This window comes from Oryx dammah, unplaced genomic scaffold (assembly GCF_014754425.2).
Source record: "Oryx dammah isolate SB20612 unplaced genomic scaffold, SCBI_Odam_1.1 HiC_scaffold_16, whole genome shotgun sequence".
Classification (NCBI taxonomy): Eukaryota; Metazoa; Chordata; class Mammalia; order Artiodactyla; family Bovidae; genus Oryx; species Oryx dammah.
In genome coordinates this window covers 37,127,126-37,149,711 of record NW_024070200.1, presented here as the reverse complement: position 1 = coordinate 37,149,711, position 22,586 = coordinate 37,127,126, and the positions used below count along the sequence as shown (strand labels likewise).

Here is a 22,586-nt window from a genome sequence, read left to right as displayed (position 1 = left end):
TGATTATCATACCACTTAGGATCCACCTAACAGGCAAAGATCTTAAATTAAGATTCTCTGAGCTAACCGAATCATTTTCCTACAGATGAAAAAATAAGGGCCAATGAAGGAAAGGGACCTGTTTAGGGGCTGAAGGAAGATATAACCCAGACCTTCTGGTGCTGTTCACGTTTATGCTGTTCAGTCTATCTCCTCTTTAGATATCATTAGATTTCTTTTGCCTCAAAGCCTCCATCTGGGGAGACCTTGGGTTCAGAAGAACTTCCATAATATCTTGTATCCTACATTTTGTAATTGGAATCACATCAGGAGCTGGCCAAATTTTACATTGTACTTATTGGAGAACAATATGTGCAAAGCTGAGTTGAGGACATTAGTCTTTTTCTTTTTTTTCATGTACTGCCTCAAAGCCCAGAACTAAAGCTAAAATTAAAATGTAATAAAAGTTTTTTCTTTTCTTTTTTCAAAATTGTTTTAGAGAAATCAATCCTGAGGTGTTCCCCCTATTCACATTCTGAAACTTAAAACTTTATTCTATGTTGAACTTTATAACACTGGAAAGATTGCATTGAACTCTTCATTCTGTACGCTTTCCAGAAGTTTCTGATTAAAAACAATTAAATTCCAACCTGACTCAAGAAATGTGTCTGATTTGTGCCCATTCAGTTTGGAACAGAATTCTTGGCACCCAATCCACATAGAGACTGTGAGAAATGAAAGAGGACCCAGAAAGCCTTTTCTTCTGTGTGAAAAGGCCTGATCCTAAGTGGAGCAATTGATGAAAGAAAGCTCAAGCTGCAGCCTACGAATTTCTTTTTAGTTTAGTGTACTTAGGATAATGGGCAGAAACCACAGAGCCTTGTAGGTAGGCATAGAATAAAAACCACCTCCACGTGCATTCTGTCTGCAAAGAATTTCCTAGGCACTTACTATGTTCCTTCTGCACAACCATCTTTTGCTTTTCTCCCCACATAATGTAAGCTTACATTTATTGAACACTTTACCATACATGCCAGCTACTGTTCTAAAGTCATATTATTTAATTAATCTCATAATAAACTTCTATAGCAGTCTTATTATTTTGCCCATATTATAAATGAGTCAAGAGGTTTTTAGAGGCCAAGTAACAATATATTACCGTGTCATTATTTGAGGGCTTCCCAGGTGGCGCTAGTGGTAAATAACCCGCCTGCCAATGCAGGAGACGGAAGAGATATGGTTTACATCCCTCGGTCAGAAGATCCCCTGAAGGAGGGCATGGCAACCCCTCCAGTATTCTTGCCTGGAGAATCCCATAGACAGAGGAGCCTGGCGGGCTACCTATAGGGTTGCAAAGAGTTGGACACCACTGAAGTGACTTAGCAGGCAAGCATGTCATTATTTACTATTGTTCAGCTTTTCTTGTGGCGTATGATTATAAATCCTCAGTTTAGGCAGATTTTGACTGTCTTAAGAATTCTAGAATTCTATTGTAAATTTAGAATATGTTAAATTTGAAATTTCTAATTTACTAAAAAAAGTTTAATTTTTAGTTGAGTATTATAATGCAAATCAAGACAAGAGTTAGCTAAAATATCTTTTTACTCTAATTGCTTCATGAATTTGTTTAAACTGGATATTCTGAGCACTCCTCAAAATAATTCTCTTCTTTTTTATATGAGCTTCTCCACTGGTCAAGTACAGAAAAATTATTCTTTCCTTTATTATGCATTTCTATAAATAAATCATAATATTAACCTTCCAACAAATATTTGAATAATAAACCACTTTCACACAGAAATGATGTTAAGTAGGCTTTCTTTCCCTGTTGAAAATCTCAAAAATAAATTATAGCTAATATTTTAAGAAAAAGTTATAACTTTGTTTCCTAAGATAGTGAACATGAACCATAAGCCTTAAAATAGACACCCATGTGCATATACCTTGACTATATAAAGCTCAGTTCAGTTCAGTCGCTCAGTCGTGTCTGACTCTTTGCAGCCCCATGGACTGCAGCATGCCAGGCCTCCCTGTCCATCACCAACTCCCAGAGTTCACTCAGACTCACGTCAATAGAGTCAGTGATGCCATCCAGCCATCTCATTCTCTGTCGTCCCCTTCTCCTCCCACTTCAATCTTTCCCAGCATCAGTGTCTTTTTAAATGAGTCAGTTCTTTGCATCAAGGGGCCAAAGTATTGGAGTTTCAGCTTTAGCATCGGTCCTTCCAATGAATATTCAGGACTGATTTCCTTTAGGATGGACTGGTTGGATCTCCTTGCAGTCCAAGGGGCTCAAGAGTCTTCTCCAACACCACAGTTCAAAAGCATCAATTCTTCGGCACTCAGCTTTCTTAATAGTCCAACTCTCACATCCATACATGACTGCTGGAAAAACCATAGCTTTGACTAGATGGACCTTTGTTGGCAAAGTAATGTCTCTGTTTTTTAATATGCTGTCTAGGTTGGTCATAACTTTTCTTCCAAGCAGCAAGCATCTTTTAATTTCATGGCTGCAGTCACCACCATCTGCAGTGACTTTGGAGCCCAAAAAAATAAGTCTGTCACTGTTTCCACTGTTTCCCCATCTATTTCCCATGAAGTGATGGGACCAGATGCCATGATCTTCGTTTTCTGAATGTTGAACTTTAAGCCAACTTTTTCACTCTCCACTTTCACTTTCATCAAGAGGTTCTCTAGTTCTTCACTTTCTCCCATAAGGGTGGTGTCATCTGCATATGTGAGGTTATTGATTTTTCTCCCTGCAATCTTGATTCCGGCTTTTGCTTCATCCAGCCCAGTGTTTCACATGAGGTACTCTGCATATAAGTGAAATAAGCAGGGTGACAATATACAGCCTTGACGAACTCCTTTCTCTATTTGGAACCGGTCTGTTGTTCCATGTCCAGTTATAACTATACAAAAGGTGTCAATATTTCTTAAATGCCTGGATGGTAAGTATCCTGAGTGCCAGCTCTCCAGGCAGGTGGCAGAGAATGTTTGGGACTGGTTGTAAGAAGGAGCCTCAGGTCTCCTGCAGAGCAATATTAAGTAGGCCAAGTATATGCTAGTCTTAAAGAATAATTTATGTCTTAAACATAATTTACTGAATTATACGTTTTACTTAGGGACAGTGGTAAAGAATCCGCATGCCAAAGCAGGAGGCGCGGGTTCCAACCCTGGGTGAGGATGACCCACTGGAGAAGGGCACGGCAACCCACTCCAGTATTCTTGCCTGGAAAAATCCCATAGACAGAGGAGCCTGGCAGGCTACAGTCCATGGGGTCCCAAAGAGTAGGAAGCGACTTAGCGATTAAACAACCTCAAACTTGGCGAAGGTCACAGAACTTGTAAATCGTGAAACTGAGCATCAGATACAAAACATGGCTTCAGTACCCGGGTTCATTCGTTCTGCTCTGGTCAAATAAGTAAGTAGAGATACATTAAAGGCTTGGAAATACAAAGATTTTCCTAGGTAGTGTATTGTTTTTATCCAAATCTGCAGCCTTTCTCATTGATGGAAGCAGGGTCGGTTACATGGACTAGACAGGGATCTTCGGGAAGGAATGAGACTGACAGAGACAGGGCGAGGGTAGAGTGAGGGCGTGTCTTCTGGAGGGTGTCGTGGCGCAAGGAAAGGCTCCCCCGGGGGTCTCCCCTCCCGGCCACGATCGCCAGCCTCCGGGAACGTCTGGGCCCGCGGCAGATCGCCACATCGCCGCGGCCCGCCCCCAGCGCCGTGCGACCCAATCAGCGGCGCGGCCTGGCGCCCCGCCTCGCCCCGCCCCGCCCCCCCTACTGGGGCTATATAGGCCTCGGCCCGACCAATTTTACCATCGCAGTTGTGGCTCAGGCCTCAGCGTTACAGCGCACTTGTAACTGAGGCCACGGACCTCTCCGCATTCCGTTCCCACCTCCGTACATCGCCGCGCCGCCTCTCTGCAGCTCCCATCCGAGCGCCGCCGCTGGCGTGGCCCCCGCCTGCTTCCCTCCTCGCCTCACTGTGTGTCCGCGGCTGGCTGGCGCGATGCAGCTGGGCCCGAGGCCCGCCACGCTGGGGCTGCTGCTGCTGTGCGCCGCGGCAGCCAGCGCCGGGGAAGCGGAGGAGCTGCACTACCGGCAGGGCGAGCACCGCGCCGACTACGACCGCGAGGCGCTGCTGGGCGGCCAGGTGAGGCGGCCAGACCGGAGGCTGGGAGGGCCGGGCCTCGCAGCGCGGCTGCCGCGGGCTTTGTCCCCGCGGGACAAAGGGGGCGGCCGGGCGAGGCCTGGTCGGGGCAGCCTGACAATGGGGGCCGGGCGGGGCGCCGCTCACTCTCCAATGGACCCCGGGGTCTGTAAGCTCGTGAAAATAGTGCGGCCCAAGAGCCGAATCCCTTCTACTCTCCCTACAAGGGGCAGGATCACTGAGGGGATCATTGGGGGGCAGGGCCCTTGGAGAGCAGATATGGGTCACCCCAAAAGCCCTCCGCAAGGGAGGTCTCTAATAGCTCTGTTTTTCTCCACCATTTTGCCCTCCTGATAGTAATGCTTGATTCCCCCCTGTATATCGCTTACCTCCCAAAGGAAGAAGTCGATGAATATGTTAAACTCTCCCCCGAAGAGCAACACAAAAGACTGAAGTCAATCATAAAGAAAATTGACTTGGACTCAGATGGCTTTCTCACCGAAAGTAAGGACGTCCTACACAACTAACAATGGAGACATCCCTTTGTAGGAGACAAATACAAACATTTAAGCAGGGTGTCTGTTGAGTGTAGATGACTAGTGTTGCAATCAATTAGAGATGCTATGTGAGAGGGGAAAAAGGACATGGTGAGTAGGTTTTATACCTCCAAATCTTTAGACATAGGATACCAAGTAAAGCTCAGTGCTTTCTCCAGTAATACATAAGCATCATTGATCCTGGTGTTCAGGTCATACCTAGAGCAATTGCCGGACTTCTCACATGACTTTTTATCAACGTCAACAATGTGATTCATTTTGGAGAAACAAACTAAAACCTTAAGGCATTAAGTTTATTGCTCTTTTGATAAATGCTTCATTAGAATCTTAAGAACTTGCTTCTTTTTATAAGCAAGTAGAAAAGGACCTGTTGCGTGTGAATTGTGTTTATGACAGATTATTATAACTCGGTAGGAACCATATAATCATTATATCCACCTCTTTTTGTAGGGGTGAAGAAACTGAAACCCAGAGGCATAAGTACCTTCCTCAAATTAGTGGCAAAACCAGGATTAGAATCCATATCTCCTGCCCTTAATTCAGTCTTTAATATCCTTCACTTTAAAAAAAAAAAAAAGGGGTGCTCTTAGATAGGTTCTAGAGTCAGGAATGAAATGCACAGATTATTAAAAGAGTATTCTAAATAAATAGCTGTGCACCTGCCTCTCTCCATTGCTTAATTCATTTGAAAAACCCTATCAACTTTTCCAAATTGATCCTCAACAAAAATTCAGGAGCTGTTTTGCTATAACTCCCATTTAAATGCTGCTTAACATCTGAAGAATGAAGTTGCTAGAGAGAATTACAAGCCGATTGGTAAATTCAAGATGTGTTGTCAATGAAGTGCCCTCAGGTGTGGTCACCAATATTAAGGTTTTGCTCCTTCTATGTGAACAACAGAGCCTCTAGACTAATTATCCAATAAGAATAGGTCCAACTTCGGATACATTAGAGAGTGCACAAGATGATTTGGAAAACTTGGTGGCATTTATCTGTAAGGGCCTATATATGTTCAAATATTTAATAGTAAGCTTTTAAAAAATTAAAAGGAACTTAGTCCAAATCTTCATTTAATAGATGAGAAAACAAAACCTTGAGAGGGTAAACTTAGCTCTAACAGCAGAGCTGAAGTATGAAGCCCTGTTTCTGGCCTCTGTTCCATTCTGTATCCTGTTATGCCTGGATGATCGTTCCACTTGAGGACTCTTCAGGAAGTTTTGCTTATTTGCACGTTAAGGGCCAGGACTGGACTCAGGTTCTTGAGAGACAGCAAAGTTCAATGGAAGGAGTTTGGGCTTTGAAGCCAGACATGGGGTTTGAATCTGGACTCTGCTACTTATCAGTTATGAGTCCTCAATTTCTAAAGTCAATTTCCTCAACTGTAAAGCAATTATTATAATTGCCTTGTTTTGAGAATTAGAGACAGCATCTGTAGAGGATTTGGTATAAAGTAATTGTTCCATGGTTACCATAATTATTCTATCCCAATTTAAAGTTTCAGGAGAGACAAAGTATCTTTACTTTTCTCTATTCACCTGACTTCCTCCAAACTAACAGAGGAGTACCATTCTTTAAACTAAATGGTATATTATCTTTAAACCAAATGGGTACTCTTGCTATTCTTACAAATATGCACATTTTTCTCCCCTCATCCCCTTTTTTCTATGATGCATATACTAAATATCTCTGCTGCTGCTGCTGCTAAGTCGCTTCAGTCGTGTCCGACTCTGTGCAACCCCATAGACGACAGCCCACCAGGCTCCCCTGTCCCTGGGATTCTCCAGGCAAGAACACTGGAGTGGGTTGCCATTTCCTTCTCCAAAATATCTCTATAGATATTTAAAAGTATTTTAAGATAGATTTTTCAAAGTTGATTTGAAAGTGGACATTTCAGATTTAGAAACTTTTCTTCCATGTTTTCAGATACTCGGTTAAGACAAAGCTATTACAAGACACGCATAAATTATAATTGCTACCCATAACTTTGTTAAAATTTCCTCCAGATGATTTGACATAGTTAATGGTAATATACTATAACAATGTTTCTCAAACTTCAGTCACTTGAGTGCATTTTTCAGAATTTAGATCATACTTACTTATCTATTATTTCCTTAATATAGTCTTAATTCAACTCAATGTAAAATGTATTTTAAACTTTATATTTTGTAAATGAAGAACATTTTTTTCTAATATGTATTAAAATAAGTAGGTAGCTATTCAAGTATTTGTGCTTCCTGAGAGATCTGTGGTAATTAGCAAAGGAAAAGTTGCTCAGTCGTGTCCAACTCTTTGTGATCCCATGGAGTATACAGTCCATGGAACTCTCCAGGCCAGAATACTTGAGTGGGTAGCCTTTTCCCTCTCCAGGGGATCTTCCCAACCCAGGGATCAAACCCAGGTCTCCTGCATTGCAGGTGGATTCTTTACCAGCTGAGCCACAAGGGAAGTCTAAGAATACTGGAGTGGGTAGCCTATCCCTTCCCTAGTAGGTCTGCCCAACCCAGGAATCAAACCAGGGTCTCCTGCACTGCAGACAGATTCTTTACCAACTGAGCTATCAGGAAAGCCCCATTAGCAAAAGTTATCTGCAATTTTTTGGATAATATGTTTTAAAAGTCAAATGCTTTCTCGGCCAATTGGTAGTTTATTTAATAAATACTTGTTGAGCCCTGTGCTTTCTAGTCATTTGGAGTACCTCAACCCACTCCAGTGTTCTTGCCTGGAGAATCCCAGGGACAGGGGAGCCTGGTGGGCTGCCGTCTATGGGGTCGCACAGAGTTGGACACGACTGAAGTGACTTAGCAGCAGCAGCAGCAGTGAAAAAAATATACCAAAACTCTCCATACTCAAAGGGCTTACATTGTGGGTAGATCACACATAACATTCTTAGATTCCAAACAGCTCTCCTCGTCTCCTACTCCTGTTTCTATGAATGCAGCTAAACCAATTCTCACTCAAATATTTATAAACACTAAGGTTTTTTTTTTTTCTTTTAAAGAATGTTTAGAAATCCTCATTTCTCTTAAGTATCAGAATTACTGTCACATTCATTATGTTCTGGGAAATTCTCATAGGTGAACTCAGTTCATGGATTCAAATGTCTTTTAAACATTATGCTATGCAAGAAGCGAAACAACAGTTTCTTGAGTATGATAAAAACAGTGATGGTAGTGTGTCATGGGATGAATACAACATTCAGATGTATGATCGGGTGATCGACTTTGATGAGAACACTGCTCTCGATGATGCAGAAGAGGAGTCTTTTAGGCAGGTGAGTATGTGCGCACAAGCTTTTTCTTTTGATCATATTAGTTCAGTTTCCTGCATGAGTGAGCATAAGAAGCCTGAGGTCATCGGCTGGATTGCCTTGTTCTCTAGGCAATCACCTGTTCCGCCTCAGTGGGCATTTTGATGTTTCCTTTCTAGCCAGATTTAGCGCTCTTATTCTGGACAACTTTAATTATCCCTGCATCTTTTTCTTAGCTGCATCATTTGTTCTCATTTCCTGGTTTGCTTTTTTAGTGTATTTTGAATATTTTATTTTATTGTGTTATTGAACGGTTAGTTTTGTGTCAGATTATAGAGGCCTATTCCCATGTTTAAGTACCTAGGTGTATATAGAATAACTAAACATTTTTAAAATTGTGGTAAGATACACATAAAATTCACCATTTTACTATTTTTAAGTGTGCAGTTCCGTATTTTTTTATTATATTCACACTGTTAGGCAACCAATCTCCAGAATTTATTTCATCTTGCAAAACTGAAACTCTAAACCTGTTAAAGTGTTAGTCACTTAGTCATGTCTGACTCTTTGCAACCCCATGGACTTAGGCTGCCAGCCTCCTCTGTCCATGGAATTCTCCAGGCAAGAATACTGGAGTGGGTTGCCATTCCCTTCTCCAGGGGAATCTTTTCCACCCAGGGATCAAACCCAGGTCCCCTGCATTGCAGGCAGATTCTCTACCATCTGAGCCACCAGGGAAGCCTCAAATAACTCCCCGTTTCCACTTCCCCCAGCCCCTGGCAATCACCGCTTTACTTTGTGTCTCTGAATTCAACTACAGTAATTCCCCAACATATGAACGAGTTCCATTCCAAAAATGCATAGGTCCAACAAAGTTAGCCTGTACCCAACAAACAGAATCAGCTATACAGTATTATAATAGGTTATAATATTTTTTGCACAAATAATATATACAAAAATACAAAAAAATGAAACAACTTTAATCTGACAGTATAGTACCTTGAAAAGTACAGTAGGACCAGCTACATCACTGCTGCTTTTATGCTTGCCTCTGGACATCTTGGGCTTGAAATAAGGAGACTGTACTACTGTATTTTATACAGTGCCTGCATGCATGCTGAGTTGCTTCAGTCATGTCTGACTTTGCAGTGCCAGGCTCCTCTGTCCATGGGATTCTCCAGGCAAGAATACCGGAGTAGGTTGCCATTTCCTTCTCCAGGGCATCTTCGACCCAGGGATCGAACCTACATCTCTTACGTCTTCTGCATTGGCAGGCTGGTTCTTTACCTTTAATGCCACCTTCAAAGCCCATACTCTGTACAGTAAGGTACACAAAAGCATAAGCACTTGGAGAGGATGCATGCATGTGACAATGGATGCCAGACATGTGAACTAGCTTAAGTGATTGGACATGAAAACACACGTTCACATCTTTGAAAGTTTGCAACTTGAAGGTTCATATGAATGAGACTTACTGTATTCTAGGTACCTCATATAAGTGGAATCATACAGTATGTTTTTTGTGATTAGCTTATTTCACTTAGCAGTCTCAAGATTTGTCCAGATCATAGTATGTGTCAAAATTTCCTTTTAAAGACAATAATATTCCATTATATGTATGCTGCTGCTGCTAAGTCGCTTCAGTCATGTCCGACTCTGTGCGACCCCATAGACGGCAGCCCACCAGGCTCCACCGTCCCTCGGATTGTCCAGGCAAGAACACTGGAGTGGGTTGCCATTTCCTTCTCCAATGCGTGAAAGTGAAGTCGCTCAGTCGTGTCTGACCCTCAGCGACCCCATGGACTGCAGCCTTCCAGGCTCCTCCGTCCATGGGATTTTCCAGGCAAGAGTACTGGAGTGGGGTGCCATTGACTTCTCCATTATATGTATATATCACATTTTGTTATCCATCCATCAATCAATGGTGAGTTGAGTTGCTTCACCTTTTTGGCTATTATGAGTAATGTTGCCATGAACATGGATGTACAAATATCTGTTTGAGATCCTGCCTTTAATTCTTTTAGGGGTACATCCTGAAGTGGAATTGCCAGTTCATATATAGTAAAGACTTTACTTAGTAATTAGTAGGAACTCTTTAAGACAAATTATTATAAGCCTTAAAAATTGATATTGTGAATACTTTGTATTTCAGAGGTAATTTTAAAGACATTTTTTAAAAAGAGATTTTTGTATGTGGAAAAAATAAATTCAAACAACTGTTTGCAAAGGCTGTGTCCCAAAATATTAGTCAAGGGTGCTTTGGAAACTTTTGAGCTTCCTCTGTTGGTATCTACAATTTAGTTTTTACTGTGGCCATATTGTAGCATTGGATATGCTATTTATTTTAGAACCATATTGGCCACTTGAACTCTGTAGGTCATCACTAAGTCAAAATTGGTTGTTTCTCTTCTAAGGATTGTCGACTAAAAAAATGCACAACTTGAGAGTTGTGTGTTAAGTTTTATTTGAGGCAGTATGAGGACTGCAGCCTAGGAGACAACACCTCAGATAGCTCTGAGAAACTGCTCCAAAGATGTAGGGGGGGAAGGAAAGGACAGTATATATGTGATTTGGGTAAAGGGGGAGTACATACAGTCAAGCACACTTATTTTTTTAGAAAGTTTCTGCTGGTCTTATGAAGCTTCTGCTAGTCATGAGAAACAGTTGTCAACCATGAAGGATTTTAGTGCTTTTCTAGAGATGAGGAGATATAAGAATTGGGCTCATAAAATTATCTCCTGAGAATATCTAACTATTTGAAAACCTGTCCTGCCAGTTTTCCCAGAACTCAGAGTGCCTGGCTTCTGCTGTCCATCCTGAGCTGCTTCAGAGGGTGCTGGAGGCCTGCAGCTGCAGCAGCACATGATTTAATTCTTGTAGAGGTAGATGGCAAGCACCCACGGCAAGTGCCAGTTTGTGGTTGACGCGATTATGCATTTGCTGTGCCTGTACCACCAGTGTGGAGGTTGAGGACTCCAGCTTTGGGGCCAGTCAGCTTGGCTTTACATTCAGCAAGGGCTTCCCCAGTGGCTCATCAGCTAAAGAATCCACTTGCAATTCAGGAGCTGGAGGAAATGCGAGTTCAATCCCTGGGTTGGGAAGATCCCCTGGAGGAGAAATGGAAACCCGCTCCAGTGTTCTTGCCAGGAAGATCCTATGGACCGGTGGGCTACAGTCCAAAGGGTCGCACAGCGTCAAACGGGCCTGAGCACGCACGCAACACCACATGACAGTGATGTACCTCAGTTTAAATTAACCCTCCTGAGCCTCAGTTTCCTCATGTCTAAAAGTGGGGGTGACAACAGTATGGAGGAATAGTGATGAATAGCAGCAGGTGAACTAGTAAATCCTTCTACGTTACTCTGAAAGAAACTTGTTGACGTAAACACGTGAGTCACATGTTTATCTCATACTTACCTACAATCAGCTTTTGGAAGTTGTTTAAGCATTTGTTAACTGTATCAGCTTTAGAACAGACAAGATTGAATATATAGGGGGAAAATACCCTCTTTTTCTCCTTATTTGGGTCTTCATCTTACAGCAGACTGAAAAGAGTATAAATCAGTGTTTTCACTACTTAGTGCTAAAAAGAAAACAAATGATGATAATGAGACCTAGAATTTGTCTATCTGCTAGTTATTCACTTTTACTGTAGGAATTAACTCATCTTAAAGGCATCGTTCATATTCCAAGATTTTTTCTAAAACCAAACCATGATATGACATTATGACTTCTTTGCCAGGGAATAATACAAATGTTAAATACAGTATTTTAAAATCTTACCAGAAGTAGATTCTGTGTTTGTTTGTTTGTTTTTCACTCAAAAGATTTAATTATTATCCCACCAAAAAGTAGGAAAATTGTGTAGTTTTTTAAAATCTATATTCTTTGGAGAGTGGAGGGTGGAATGTAATAATACATGATGGTATTGAGAAGAAAATCTTCACTTCGAAGAAATACGTGACTGGTTACATAAACTGTTTATGAGCAGTTGTTGTTTTTTTAAGAATGTCTGATTTTAATGCTGTGTTTCCCAGCCAGGTACTCAGGACATGTTGATTATAAGACTGTACTTTTAAAGAATGAATTAGATGGACCTTATAGCCTAAAGGAATTAATGGGTCCCTGAAATGAACACTTCTCAGTGGGAGGCCTATTGGTCCTATTGCTTATTCTTCAACAACATAGGAATATGTCTCTACATGAAATTCTATTTATAATACTTTGTTAGAATTATATATATATATATATATAACCCACTAAAAGTGGATGTGGGATGTAAAAATGAGCCCAGAAACAACTGCATGATTCTGCAAAATAAAAAATTAAAAGATGAAGAATGCATCGATCTTGATCACAGTTACAGCCTAAACATTGTACCATAAAATAATCATAAAAAGTAATTGGATATCCAAATAAAATGTTTCTGTATGGAAGCCTGTTTAAAAACAAAAATCAATTTGATAGCTGAATTATATGTTACTTTTAATGTTTTCATATAGAGAATAGAGATAACCTGGAATAATGACTCGCAGGCTGTGAGATGCCGGAAAAAAGTATTTCTTTATGACCTGATGAACAAGTATAGTCAGCACTTTTAAGCAGGATAATTAAAGTTTGAGGACCTACCTGGCAAAAGCTCAATTCCTATAACTTCTAAAGCCAGCTGCTGAATGTGCATGTGTAAGCAGGATTTATTTTGTGTGTAAGATATAATCATGCATGTGGCTAATCAGAATTTTAAGACCTAGACTCTTGTTCTGTTTTCACAGGTTATGTATTCCCTCATGTAAAATCTTTAGTCTACCAAAAGATGGCAGTTCTGTTCTTCACAAGTTTCTGTTACAATGTAAAAATAAATGACTATGGTGGTTTCTATCTTTTTACTACTGTGCATAGTACTTTCTATGCACTAGAACACAAGGGTTTTAATACAGAAAAAAAAAAGTGTTGAGGTTTTATGAAACTGACCGTCCTTTGTGGTCATCTTTTAGAAATTGCCCCTTTGGAAAAAGTCTTTTGGTGTATTAGCTTCTTTAATATGAGTCTCTAATAAATTGTGTTCTTTAAATGACCAAAATAAAAATCACATTATTTTTTAAAAACCTGAGAAATGTAAATGAGAAAAGTACTTTTTTTTTTTTAAAGAAATCTCAGCTGTTGAAAGAGATCCTTTCTTTCCATAGGCAAATTTGGCCAAATTCAGCTCCCTCTGCTGAAACATGAACCTTTTAGCTCCAGATTGAAGGGTTCTTTCATAAGGAAATCTAAGCACTTTAGTATTTTGAATAGTGATTTATTCAAAAAACTTGATTGACTCAGCTAAGTACCTCAAGTTCTTGTTTTTCTACTTTTCCCCATGTTAAATCTGAACATAACATGTACGTTATTTAGTCTAGTTATTTAAAATTATGAAATATTAAGTTAAAAGCAGCTATTTGGAAATATTTTTTTTCCTCTGTCGTGACTGGGTGAATGTAACTGGCTAGTGGAATCTGGGTGTTTAAAAGACAAATTCCTTGGGGAAAGAAGTGAGCCTCTCCACTGTAAATCAGTCATCGTAAAAGAACTAGTGTTTCAGTAAACGAGTGCTACCTAACCTCTAGTATTCTAAAAAATTGAAAAGAGCATTTCTTTTCAACAGTGAAACACATAAATTAAAAGTTTCTAAAATATTTGAAATTGTGCTTTTTAAAAAATGTGCGGTTTAATACACATCAGTTTATAAAAAGGAAAATCATTCCTAGAAATTTCTCAAAATAAAATATATGCAGGATTAGCAATATGCCACTATTGGCTTCCAATACTCTTAATTACAGAATTACCTTTGAGAAAATTGATTAAAAGCAGCTTTTTCCCAAATAGTCGCTACTGCTTGGTTTCCTATCAGAGTGTACTTGAGGGGAAAGGAAAGGAAGATGGGTATGACAGAGTAGAAAACGGTATGATTATTTAACTCAACCCCAAGATAGGGGCTTTTCAGCTTTTGATGTATTTATCTGGACATACAGAATTAGCACTATAAAGAGCCTACAAAGAGTAGACTTCCAAATATTTACCAAAAGTATTCTCATAAGAGGACTATTTTTTGAAACCTGTTACAGTGTTTTTGAAAAGTCATTTTGAAGACCAAAAACAGAAATAGGCACACCAAGAACTAATACATAGTCTAAATTCATTGCTTTGGAGCCATTCAAAAAATTACTGCAATTGTTAAAGAAGATAGTGTGTAGTACTGTAGAAAGAACAGGAAGGATCCAAGTTCAATATATTTTAGATGTTTTCCTGACATCCCTTTCAATAAGTCATTTTAATCTCAGTTTTTCTATCAATAATAGTAACATGTAACATTTATTGAATACCTAATATGTTTTCTAATTGCTTGATAGGAATTCTCATCCCAGTTGCTCACTAGAGACTTTTTCTTATTATGAATTGTTCAGTTTATTTAAACTAAAAAAAACAAAAAACAGTTCACTGATTTCTCTCATTTCCCTACCAACCACTTCTGGCAGCCACCTGTCTGTTCTATCTGTGAACTTTGATTTAGAGGGACTTTTTTGTTTGTTTTTAGATTCTACATATGAGAGACCATGCAGTGTTTGTCTTTCTCTGACTTATTTCACAAAGTGCAATGCCCTTGAGGTATATATACATGTTGTCTTAAATGGCAAGATTTTATTCTTTATGAATGAGTAATATTCTACTATATATATATAAAATGGAGTGTATTATATAATTTCTTTATCCATTTATCCATCAGTGGACATAGGTTGTCCCCGTGTGTTGGCTATTGTAAATAACGCTGCAGTGAACATAGAGGCTTGTATATCTTTTGGAGTTAGTATTTTCATTTTCTTTAGACAAATACTCAGAAGTGGAACTGCTGGATTATCTGGTTGTATAGCTTCCAGGTGTCAGGTGTGCCTCACTGTGGTTTTGATTTGCATTTCCCTGATGATTTATGATGCTGAGCATCTTTTCACGTGCCTGTTGGCCATCTGTATGTATTCAGAAAACGTCTATTCAGACCTGCCCATTTTTTTAGTTGGACTGTTTATTTTTCTATTGAGTTGTACAAGTTCTCTCTATATTTTGGATATTAGCCCCTTATCAGATAGATGATTTGCAAATATTTTCTCCCATTCAGTAGCTTTCATTTTCTTGATGATTTCTTTGGCTGTGCAGAAGCCTTTTAGTTTGATGTAGTCCCACTTGTTTATTTTTGCTTCTGTTGTTTTTGGTGTCAAATTATCCCAATTGTATATCTGAGGAGCCCAAAGAGGTTAAGCAGTTTGCCCTTAGTAACAAATTAATAAGTGGCATTGCTGGAATTCAGATCTGAGTCTCCCTATGTCGCTGTACTGCTTCTAGTAAATGCTTGTTATTTGCCCAACTTACCATCAAAGGGATGATGTGAAGATAAAATGTGATAATGGATATAAATGTACTTTAGAGTTCACATAGCTTGTATTTTTCAAAGTATTTTTAATGACGTTATGGGATGAATGAGAAAACCTTTAAATGTTCACTATTTAATTTTCAAAGCTTCATTTAAAGGACAAGAAGCGATTTGAAAAAGCTAACCAGGATTCAAGCCCTGGTTTGAACCTTGAAGAGTTTATTGCTTTTGAGCATCCTGAAGAAGTTGATTATATGACGGTAAGGAAGAAAAAATTTCAAGATAACTATTGAATAGCCCAAACTTTAAAACTTACTTTTACACAGTAATGAAAATGAATTATATACAAAACAGAATTTTAGGAGATGATCTAAACTTCTCCTTGCTTCAGAAAAGGCATGGGAAGAAGGAGGTTTTCTGGTGGAGTGGGGGTGTGTACAGGGAGGGAGAAGGTAAGGAATGAGGTTTTCTTAATCTCTGAAGTATGTATGTGTATCCGTCTTTCCCTGGCTACTTTCTCTTTCATAACTGGGTTATCTTCAGCCTTCCTTGTTGTTTTGTAGCTTTCAGACTTTTCGCAGGTGTTTCAATATCAGTAACACTAGAACTTCCTGTTTAGTTTACAAGGTTACTTGTGAAAACTTTTGGTCTGGGAACACTATCACATTTAGATCTCTTTTCATAGGGTATGGAGGTGGGATGAGGTGGGAGGATGCAACTGCTAATGACTAATAATGTTTTTGTAACTTTAGACATAATGAGTCCCCTCATCCCTTTAGTACTTAAAAAAAGTACCAGTTCTTCAAAATTTTGTTGAACTCTAGGTATAATTTAACACTGATAAAGTCCCTGCTATGACTTGGTAAACTTCTTGAGAGCAAAAACTATCATATTGGAGAGTAAACATTAACATAAGAAATGGCCTTTAAAAAACAGACTAAACATTTACATTGAGGTCTGTTCCCTGGCATCAGCCCCCAGCTGTGTGGCTTGGTTCCCTGGACATTTCAGGGAGGGAAGGTGCAGCTTTTTGCCTAATGGGTCATGGTTGGATGCCACTGCCTTGATAGCAGGACTGCAGATACATTTTTCTCTCTAGCTCAGTGGCAAGACACCACCATCAGTGCCATTTCTCTTGCCATTGTGAGGCTTTGGATTTCTTACTTTACACAAAGTACATGACCTAGTTTGAGAACATTGCTGGGCACAGTTTGTTTAAGTGCCAGAATTAAGTAAAGATAAGCTAATTGAGCCCTAGCATGGTAGGCAGAGGATGTTGGATCTTGATTATCTGGGGAATAAAGAACAGTTGAAGACTGAGGAGGGAAATGACCAGTGACAGCAATGAAATAATTTAGCATTATGTGTATGGCCCTGGAATATAAAGTGGCAATGGAATGAACTGATGAATGACCAACATTTTGAAGAAAGCACAGACAGGAATGTTGACTGATGTATCATGGGAGGGGAAGAGGGCAAGAATCAGAAATGACTCTGAGGTTGGAAGCTTGAATAACAATGATACAAAAGCAGTACCATTGCAGAATGGGATATGTCAGGATGGGAAAGGATGGTCTTTGTGCTGAGTTGGAGTTGACGGGAGCACACAAGATGGGTGATCCTAAGATGGTGTCTCATTCAGAGCAGCTTCGTTAATTTCTGTTTACCTTAATTGTCTTTGTGGATCCTTTCTTCCTTTTTTTCCCCTTTAAGGGTATATAGGATGGGAAAGGGCAGAATATAAGATCAACTAAGTGATTCTACTTTGAATTAAAAGTTAGAATTTAAAAATATTTTGATTCACATAATTATAAAAATTATTTTAACCAAGGCAGCATTCTTGAAATAAGTCTGTTGTTTCCCAAGAGGATTACTTGAATGGAGGAATAATCATTTTGATCAGTGATTCTTTTATTGGATCACAGACTCCTTTAAAAAAAATATGATGCAAGCTGTGTACCCTGCCCCAGAAAAGTCCTGAACATGTCCATGTTCATACACATAAAATACTGGGTTATAATTTCAAGAGATTCTCAGATCCTCTCTCCAAAACTAATCTTTGGGTCTCCAAGTTAACATCCCCTGGTTTCTGTATCAAAAATCTGTTATATTTGATTTTTTTTTAAAACCAACAACTTCTACTTAAGTGTTGTTTCATGCAGATGTAAATAAAGCCCCTGGATTTGACTACAATAAGAAACATTTGAGAATATATTTCACTGTAGTTGTGGTGCTGGAATCCAGGCTGAAAAAGTATTCAGGCAGCAGCAGGTAATGAGGAAATGAGAACAGTAGATGTAACCTCTGAGAGGAAAAGAAAGACCAGGATGGTGGTTAAAGAGTGCAGCAGAGTCGTGGGAACTTGACTGTTTTTAAAGGCATGGAAGAAGGAGCTAGTGGAAAGGGTTGGAGAGGCTGGAGTTAAGAGTAAAAGAAAGCTCTCAGGAAGTGGGGAAGTATGGGATCTAGGAAGAGAGTTGAGGGCTTCATCCTAGAGAAGAGGGGCAGAGCTTTAACTGCTGAGATCAAAGAGAAGGATGAGAGGAACAGGCATCAAAAAGAGGTGGTTAAAGGTGAGGATGCAGTGCTGGGAAACAAGGAAGGATTTCAGAAACAAGGAAGGATTTCTCCCATGCTTAGAAAAACAGGAAGTCTTTGCCAAGAGCATGTTGGAGAGAGCTGGGGTAAGGCTTAGAGAAAACAGAGATGTCAAAAAACAGCCATAGAGTGTTAGGGAAGCTAAGGCAGAGATAGACTTCCAAGCTGCAGTGAGAGCCCACAGAGTGGCAAAAAATAAATTTATAAGGATTAGGTTTATATTTGTGTATCTTCCTCTGATTCTGGAATAAAGGAGAAAGTGATGTGGGTCTGCTGTATAGCATGAGGGCTGCCATAATCAGAAAAGTCTCCAAGGGGGCACAGGAGTGTAGGTAGGCAGGCACTGGAGCAGGTCATCTTGGGAAAGTATAGCTGGAAAGGGTATGATCTTTGAGTCAGAAGGGATTAGTTGGGAAGGAGCCTTAGAAAGAGTCGGGAACCGATTTGAGGGCAGTCTAGGGTGGATGAGGGTAGACGGGTGGAAGAGGAGGCAAGGAAGTTGAAGTTATATAGGGTACTGACCCATTTCAGGCAACAGTTCTATGCAGAGATATCTGAGATGAGGGTTCTTTTGGCTTGTTAATGGATTAGCAGGAAAGTGAAATTAAGGACAAAGGTAGTATAAGGTATCATTCTTCAGTAGGAGGTAATGTGAAGAAAATAGAAATGTGAGTTTATTGCCAAGGTTATTCAGGAGGGTGAGGTAGAGTGCTCAATAATAGAAACTTAAGGATGTTAAATTCTAAGCTAGTAATATTTGCGGTTTTATTCCTGCTTCTAAATTCCAGTGTTTAGAAAGATTGCTTGGCAAATATAGACAAAATAATTATTCCTAAAGAATAATTAGGATAATTATTTCTATAGTAGGATTAATTAATTATAGTAGAAATAATTCAATAATTAATTCTATAGTAGGATTGATTCAGATGGTGATGGGATTGAAACTTTTGTGACAGATTTTTTTTTTTTTTTTTGGTGAACATACATGGAATAGGAATTTGTCATTCAAGAGGCTTTAGAAGAACATGACAAAAATGGTGATGGATTTGTTAGTTTGGAAGAATTTCTCGGTGACTACAGGCGGGACCCAAGTAAGTAGGCTGGGGATGTGTGGAAGGAAGGGGGGAAAAAGGAAAAAATTTAAAGATAGTCTTGCTCATTGAGAGCTCTGTTTGACAGAGGAAAATGGAAGAATGGGCCTGATACCTCCTTGTTCAGTTCAGTAAAATACTAGTGAAAGAAAGAGACTTACAGCTTATCTGAGAATGCTGTTTTGCTCAGTTTTAGTTCCACATGTAGAGCCAAGCATTTTTCTTCCTTTTCAAACAAATACAATGTAATTATCAATTCAGATGCCTGAGGAAGTAAAGGTTGATATTTAAAAATGACTCCTGTACATTTGCATGTAGATCTTAGAAGAAAAAAATAAATAAAATCCTATAAATACTAGAGTAAGACTGTGGAAAGTGGCTTACTGTTTAAAATTTAAGGAAGTTTTATAGGCAGCTTTTCGTATAAGCAGCTGTCTTTTCAGAATTTTTGCTTAGCGTCACTTACTGTGAATGTCACTTTAAAATTACCTATGGCATTACTTTGTAAGAACACACAGGAAGATTTAGTCACATGATGTTCATAAAACCATTACCCAGTTCAGACTTCAGCAAAACAATATCAAAACAAGTAGCAGCAGTTAGCAAAATTACTAGTTTGTGATAATATGTAACAGTTAAAAAATTTTTTTTCTCCATGAGATTTTTACATAGACTTTTTTTTTAATCTCCATCTTTTTTTAAATTTATTTTTTAATATAAATTTATATATTTTAATTGGAGGCTAATTACTTTACAATACTATATTGGTTTTGCCGTACATCAGCATGAATCCGCCACGGGTGTGCACGTGTTCCCCATCCTGAACTCCCCGTCCCACCTCCAGGTTCAATGCATGATACATAGACTTTCATCTTTCTTTTTTTTTTTTTTCACTTTTTCAGTTGAGTTTTATCCCAGAACAGTTTTATAACAAAGCTGATTAGTTTTTCTTTTCGGCCACGCACACAGCGTGTGGGATCCTAGTTCCCCAACCAGGGCATTGAATCCACAGTGCCTGCAGTGGAAGCACAGAGGCCTGACCCCTGGTCTGCCAGGGAGGTCCCTATGCAACAGTTTTACATACGTCCCCTACCTTTTGAACCTCCCTCTCATCTCCCTCCCTACCCCACCCCTCTGTGCAACCATTTTAAAACTCTTGAGTATCACTTTTGAAAATTACTACAGAGTTTGCGCTTATTTCAGTCCTTTACAGTTAAGCGCTTTGTTTCTTGGGGCCTCCTTTCTGTGGTAAGCTGTAAATTCATTTCCTCTATCTGGGGCTATATCAGACTTCTTTTGGGATACGTGTGATATTCTTATGTATCTATGTTTATGTTCTTTTTTAATATTAATAGCCGCAAATGAAGATCCAGAGTGGATACTTGTTGAGAAAGATAGGTTCATGAATGATTACGACAGAGATGCTGATGGCAGACTTGACCCGCAAGAACTGTTGTCCTGGGTTGTGCCCAATAACCAGGGCATTGCGCAGGAAGAGGTCAGTATTACAGAATGACTCTCTCACCCCCAGATTTGTGCTATTATAGTAAAGGAGATTCAGAATCTTAAGCCAAAGAAGGAAGTAGTGGAGTTATTTAGGATCAATGCATTGCTATTTCTTGATTTAAATCTATGATCTGTTTTAGATTGTCAAAGAGACAAGGACGTTAAGATGGTATTATGTATGAATTCAATAGTACAATAGAATAATAGTTTGTATTTACCTCTGGGGCTCAAAATGGGTTATACTAATTTTTCTTGACTTTGAGATATCCTGAATTGGATTTGAGTTGGGAAGAGACAGAACCCAGCAGAAATTAAGAAAGGAGGTATCGAGAAATGCTGTAGACGGACCCAGTCATGATAGTTAATACTTTTAGGTACTTAGACAATAATGAGTACTTGGTATACCTGAATGATTTTGACAAATCAGATCCCATTAAAATGTGAACATCTTGCTGAAAAATACTCATTACGCTTGACACCTTTTTGTTTTATTTTAAAGGCTCTTCATCTAATTGATGAAATGGATTTGAATAGTGACCGAAAGCTCTCTGAAGAAGAGATTCTGGAGAACCAGGACTTGTTTCTTACAAGTGAAGCCACAGATTACGGCAGACAGCTTCATGATGAATATTTTTATCATGATGAGCTTTGATCCCCGGGTGTATCTGAGTAGAGCACGGGCTCCTTTTATAGTTTGTTACCAGCTTTACTTTTGTGATAAAATGTTGATGTTATATTTTACACTCTTAAGTCTTACCAGAGTCAAAATTATCTTAATGTACATTATAGTTTTGGCCTTTTAGGAAAAAGTAAAACAAAAGCCTGATATTTATTTCCAAATGCATTGAAGAAATGAAACAATGTTGTGCCATATGACAAAAAAGTCTTTCCTAAATAGCCCATCTGTTTAGTACTGTATTGTGAAATATTTGAGTTCTGTTTCCATACTTGAAAAAAAAAAACACAGGATTTCAGAGATGCCTGAACAATATTATTTAAGTAGTATGTGACTAAGCTATCAATTTTTTGTTTTAAGTAGGTTTAACTTGGCAACTGACAGAAGGACATTGTTTTTAGATTTAGCATTTTGTTTTAAAACCTTTAAAGGAACCTTAGAAGGACTTATACCTCACATATTAATGTTGAGAAGTTCTGCTTAATTTTAAAATGGTTTCTATAAAGGGTTTTATTGTATGAAATAGAACTTTATATTTTTGCATATGTATAGATAGTAATTATATTTAATGTGTAACTATAGCATTACGGTGTGTGGAATTTGACTTTGTCCAGAACTCTTTTCTTTCTTTTTTTTTTTTTTTGACTGATTAAAAATGAAATGTCCTATCTTTTTATATGTTTGTTTGATTTTTCTTTGATCTTTCAGGTAAACCTTGAATTCAGGAAGAGTTTTGTTGTATTATACATTACCTCACCTCATTCATTCCTGTATTTGAGAAGTAAATGTTCTCAAAACTTTGTTAAGTTATATTCTTGCTTCATATTTTTATTTTGTTTTTTTTGGATAAAAGAATCATATTGTGATTGAATGTACACCTGACACATTTCAGTTGCTAGTATAGCAAATGTGGTCTCGCTCTCTCAGCCTGGAAACAATCATAAGGATTGCACAGGTTGAAATGACCAGTAGAGCCTGAGATCAGTCATGCTGAAATTAAAATCACACTTGATAAGCATTTGTCCATACCTATGCAGTCAGTTTTAACCTTATTCAGGAAGCTTGTTACCTTTGTGGGGAGTAAGCAAAGTGAGAAGGTGAGAAATTTATTTTTTTCCTAGCTTTAACTCACAATTTCTGTTTTCTTAAATTACCTTTATTTGTGGGTGAAGAGGCCAGCTAGGCATTCTGTTAATGTTTTTCCAATCTGAAGTTGTCTCTTTTATAGCGTGCACAGCATTGGGAGACTCAGCTAGTCTTTACGAGTATTAGAGAAAACCTGAAACTCTTTTCTGATAAAATCAACTATCTGCTTACCTCTCTATTGCTCCCATTTTTGCTGATATGAGTTGTGAATGCAGATTA

General features: G+C 38.8%; 1 protein-coding gene across 2 annotated transcripts; it reads left to right on the top strand.

Moving 5' to 3' along the window:
• Positions 1 to 3,680: 3,680 nt before the first annotated feature.
• Positions 3,681 to 22,046, top strand: RCN2 (reticulocalbin 2). 2 transcript variants are annotated; one of them, XM_040257315.1, is made up of 7 exons: positions 3,681 to 4,147; positions 4,543 to 4,648; positions 7,776 to 7,972; positions 15,509 to 15,610; positions 18,943 to 19,039; positions 20,395 to 20,537; positions 21,045 to 22,046. In XM_040257315.1, the coding sequence occupies exons 1-7, from the start codon at positions 4,004 to 4,006 to the stop codon at positions 21,195 to 21,197; spliced, it is 942 nt and encodes a 313-aa protein (XP_040113249.1). In that variant the 5' UTR covers positions 3,681 to 4,003; the 3' UTR covers positions 21,198 to 22,046. The 2 variants fall into 2 exon arrangements, with proteins under 2 accessions (XP_040113249.1, XP_040113248.1); XM_040257314.1 differs by having other exon boundaries at positions 3,785 to 4,147; positions 15,497 to 15,610.
• The last annotated feature ends 540 nt before the right edge of the window (positions 22,047 to 22,586 follow it).

Bases quoted from the DNA above. Each gene is read 5' to 3' on its own strand.
- RCN2 (XM_040257314.1), top strand. From the start codon at position 4,004: ATGCAGCTGGGCCCGAGGCCCGCCACGCTGGGGCTGCTGCTGCTGTGC. The intron at 15,611-18,942 runs GTAAGGAAGAAA...TACATGGAATAG, and splicing joins AAGAAGTTGATTATATGACG to GAATTTGTCATTCAAGAGGC. The intron at 19,040-20,394 runs GTAAGTAGGCTG...TAATATTAATAG, and splicing joins TGACTACAGGCGGGACCCAA to CCGCAAATGAAGATCCAGAG.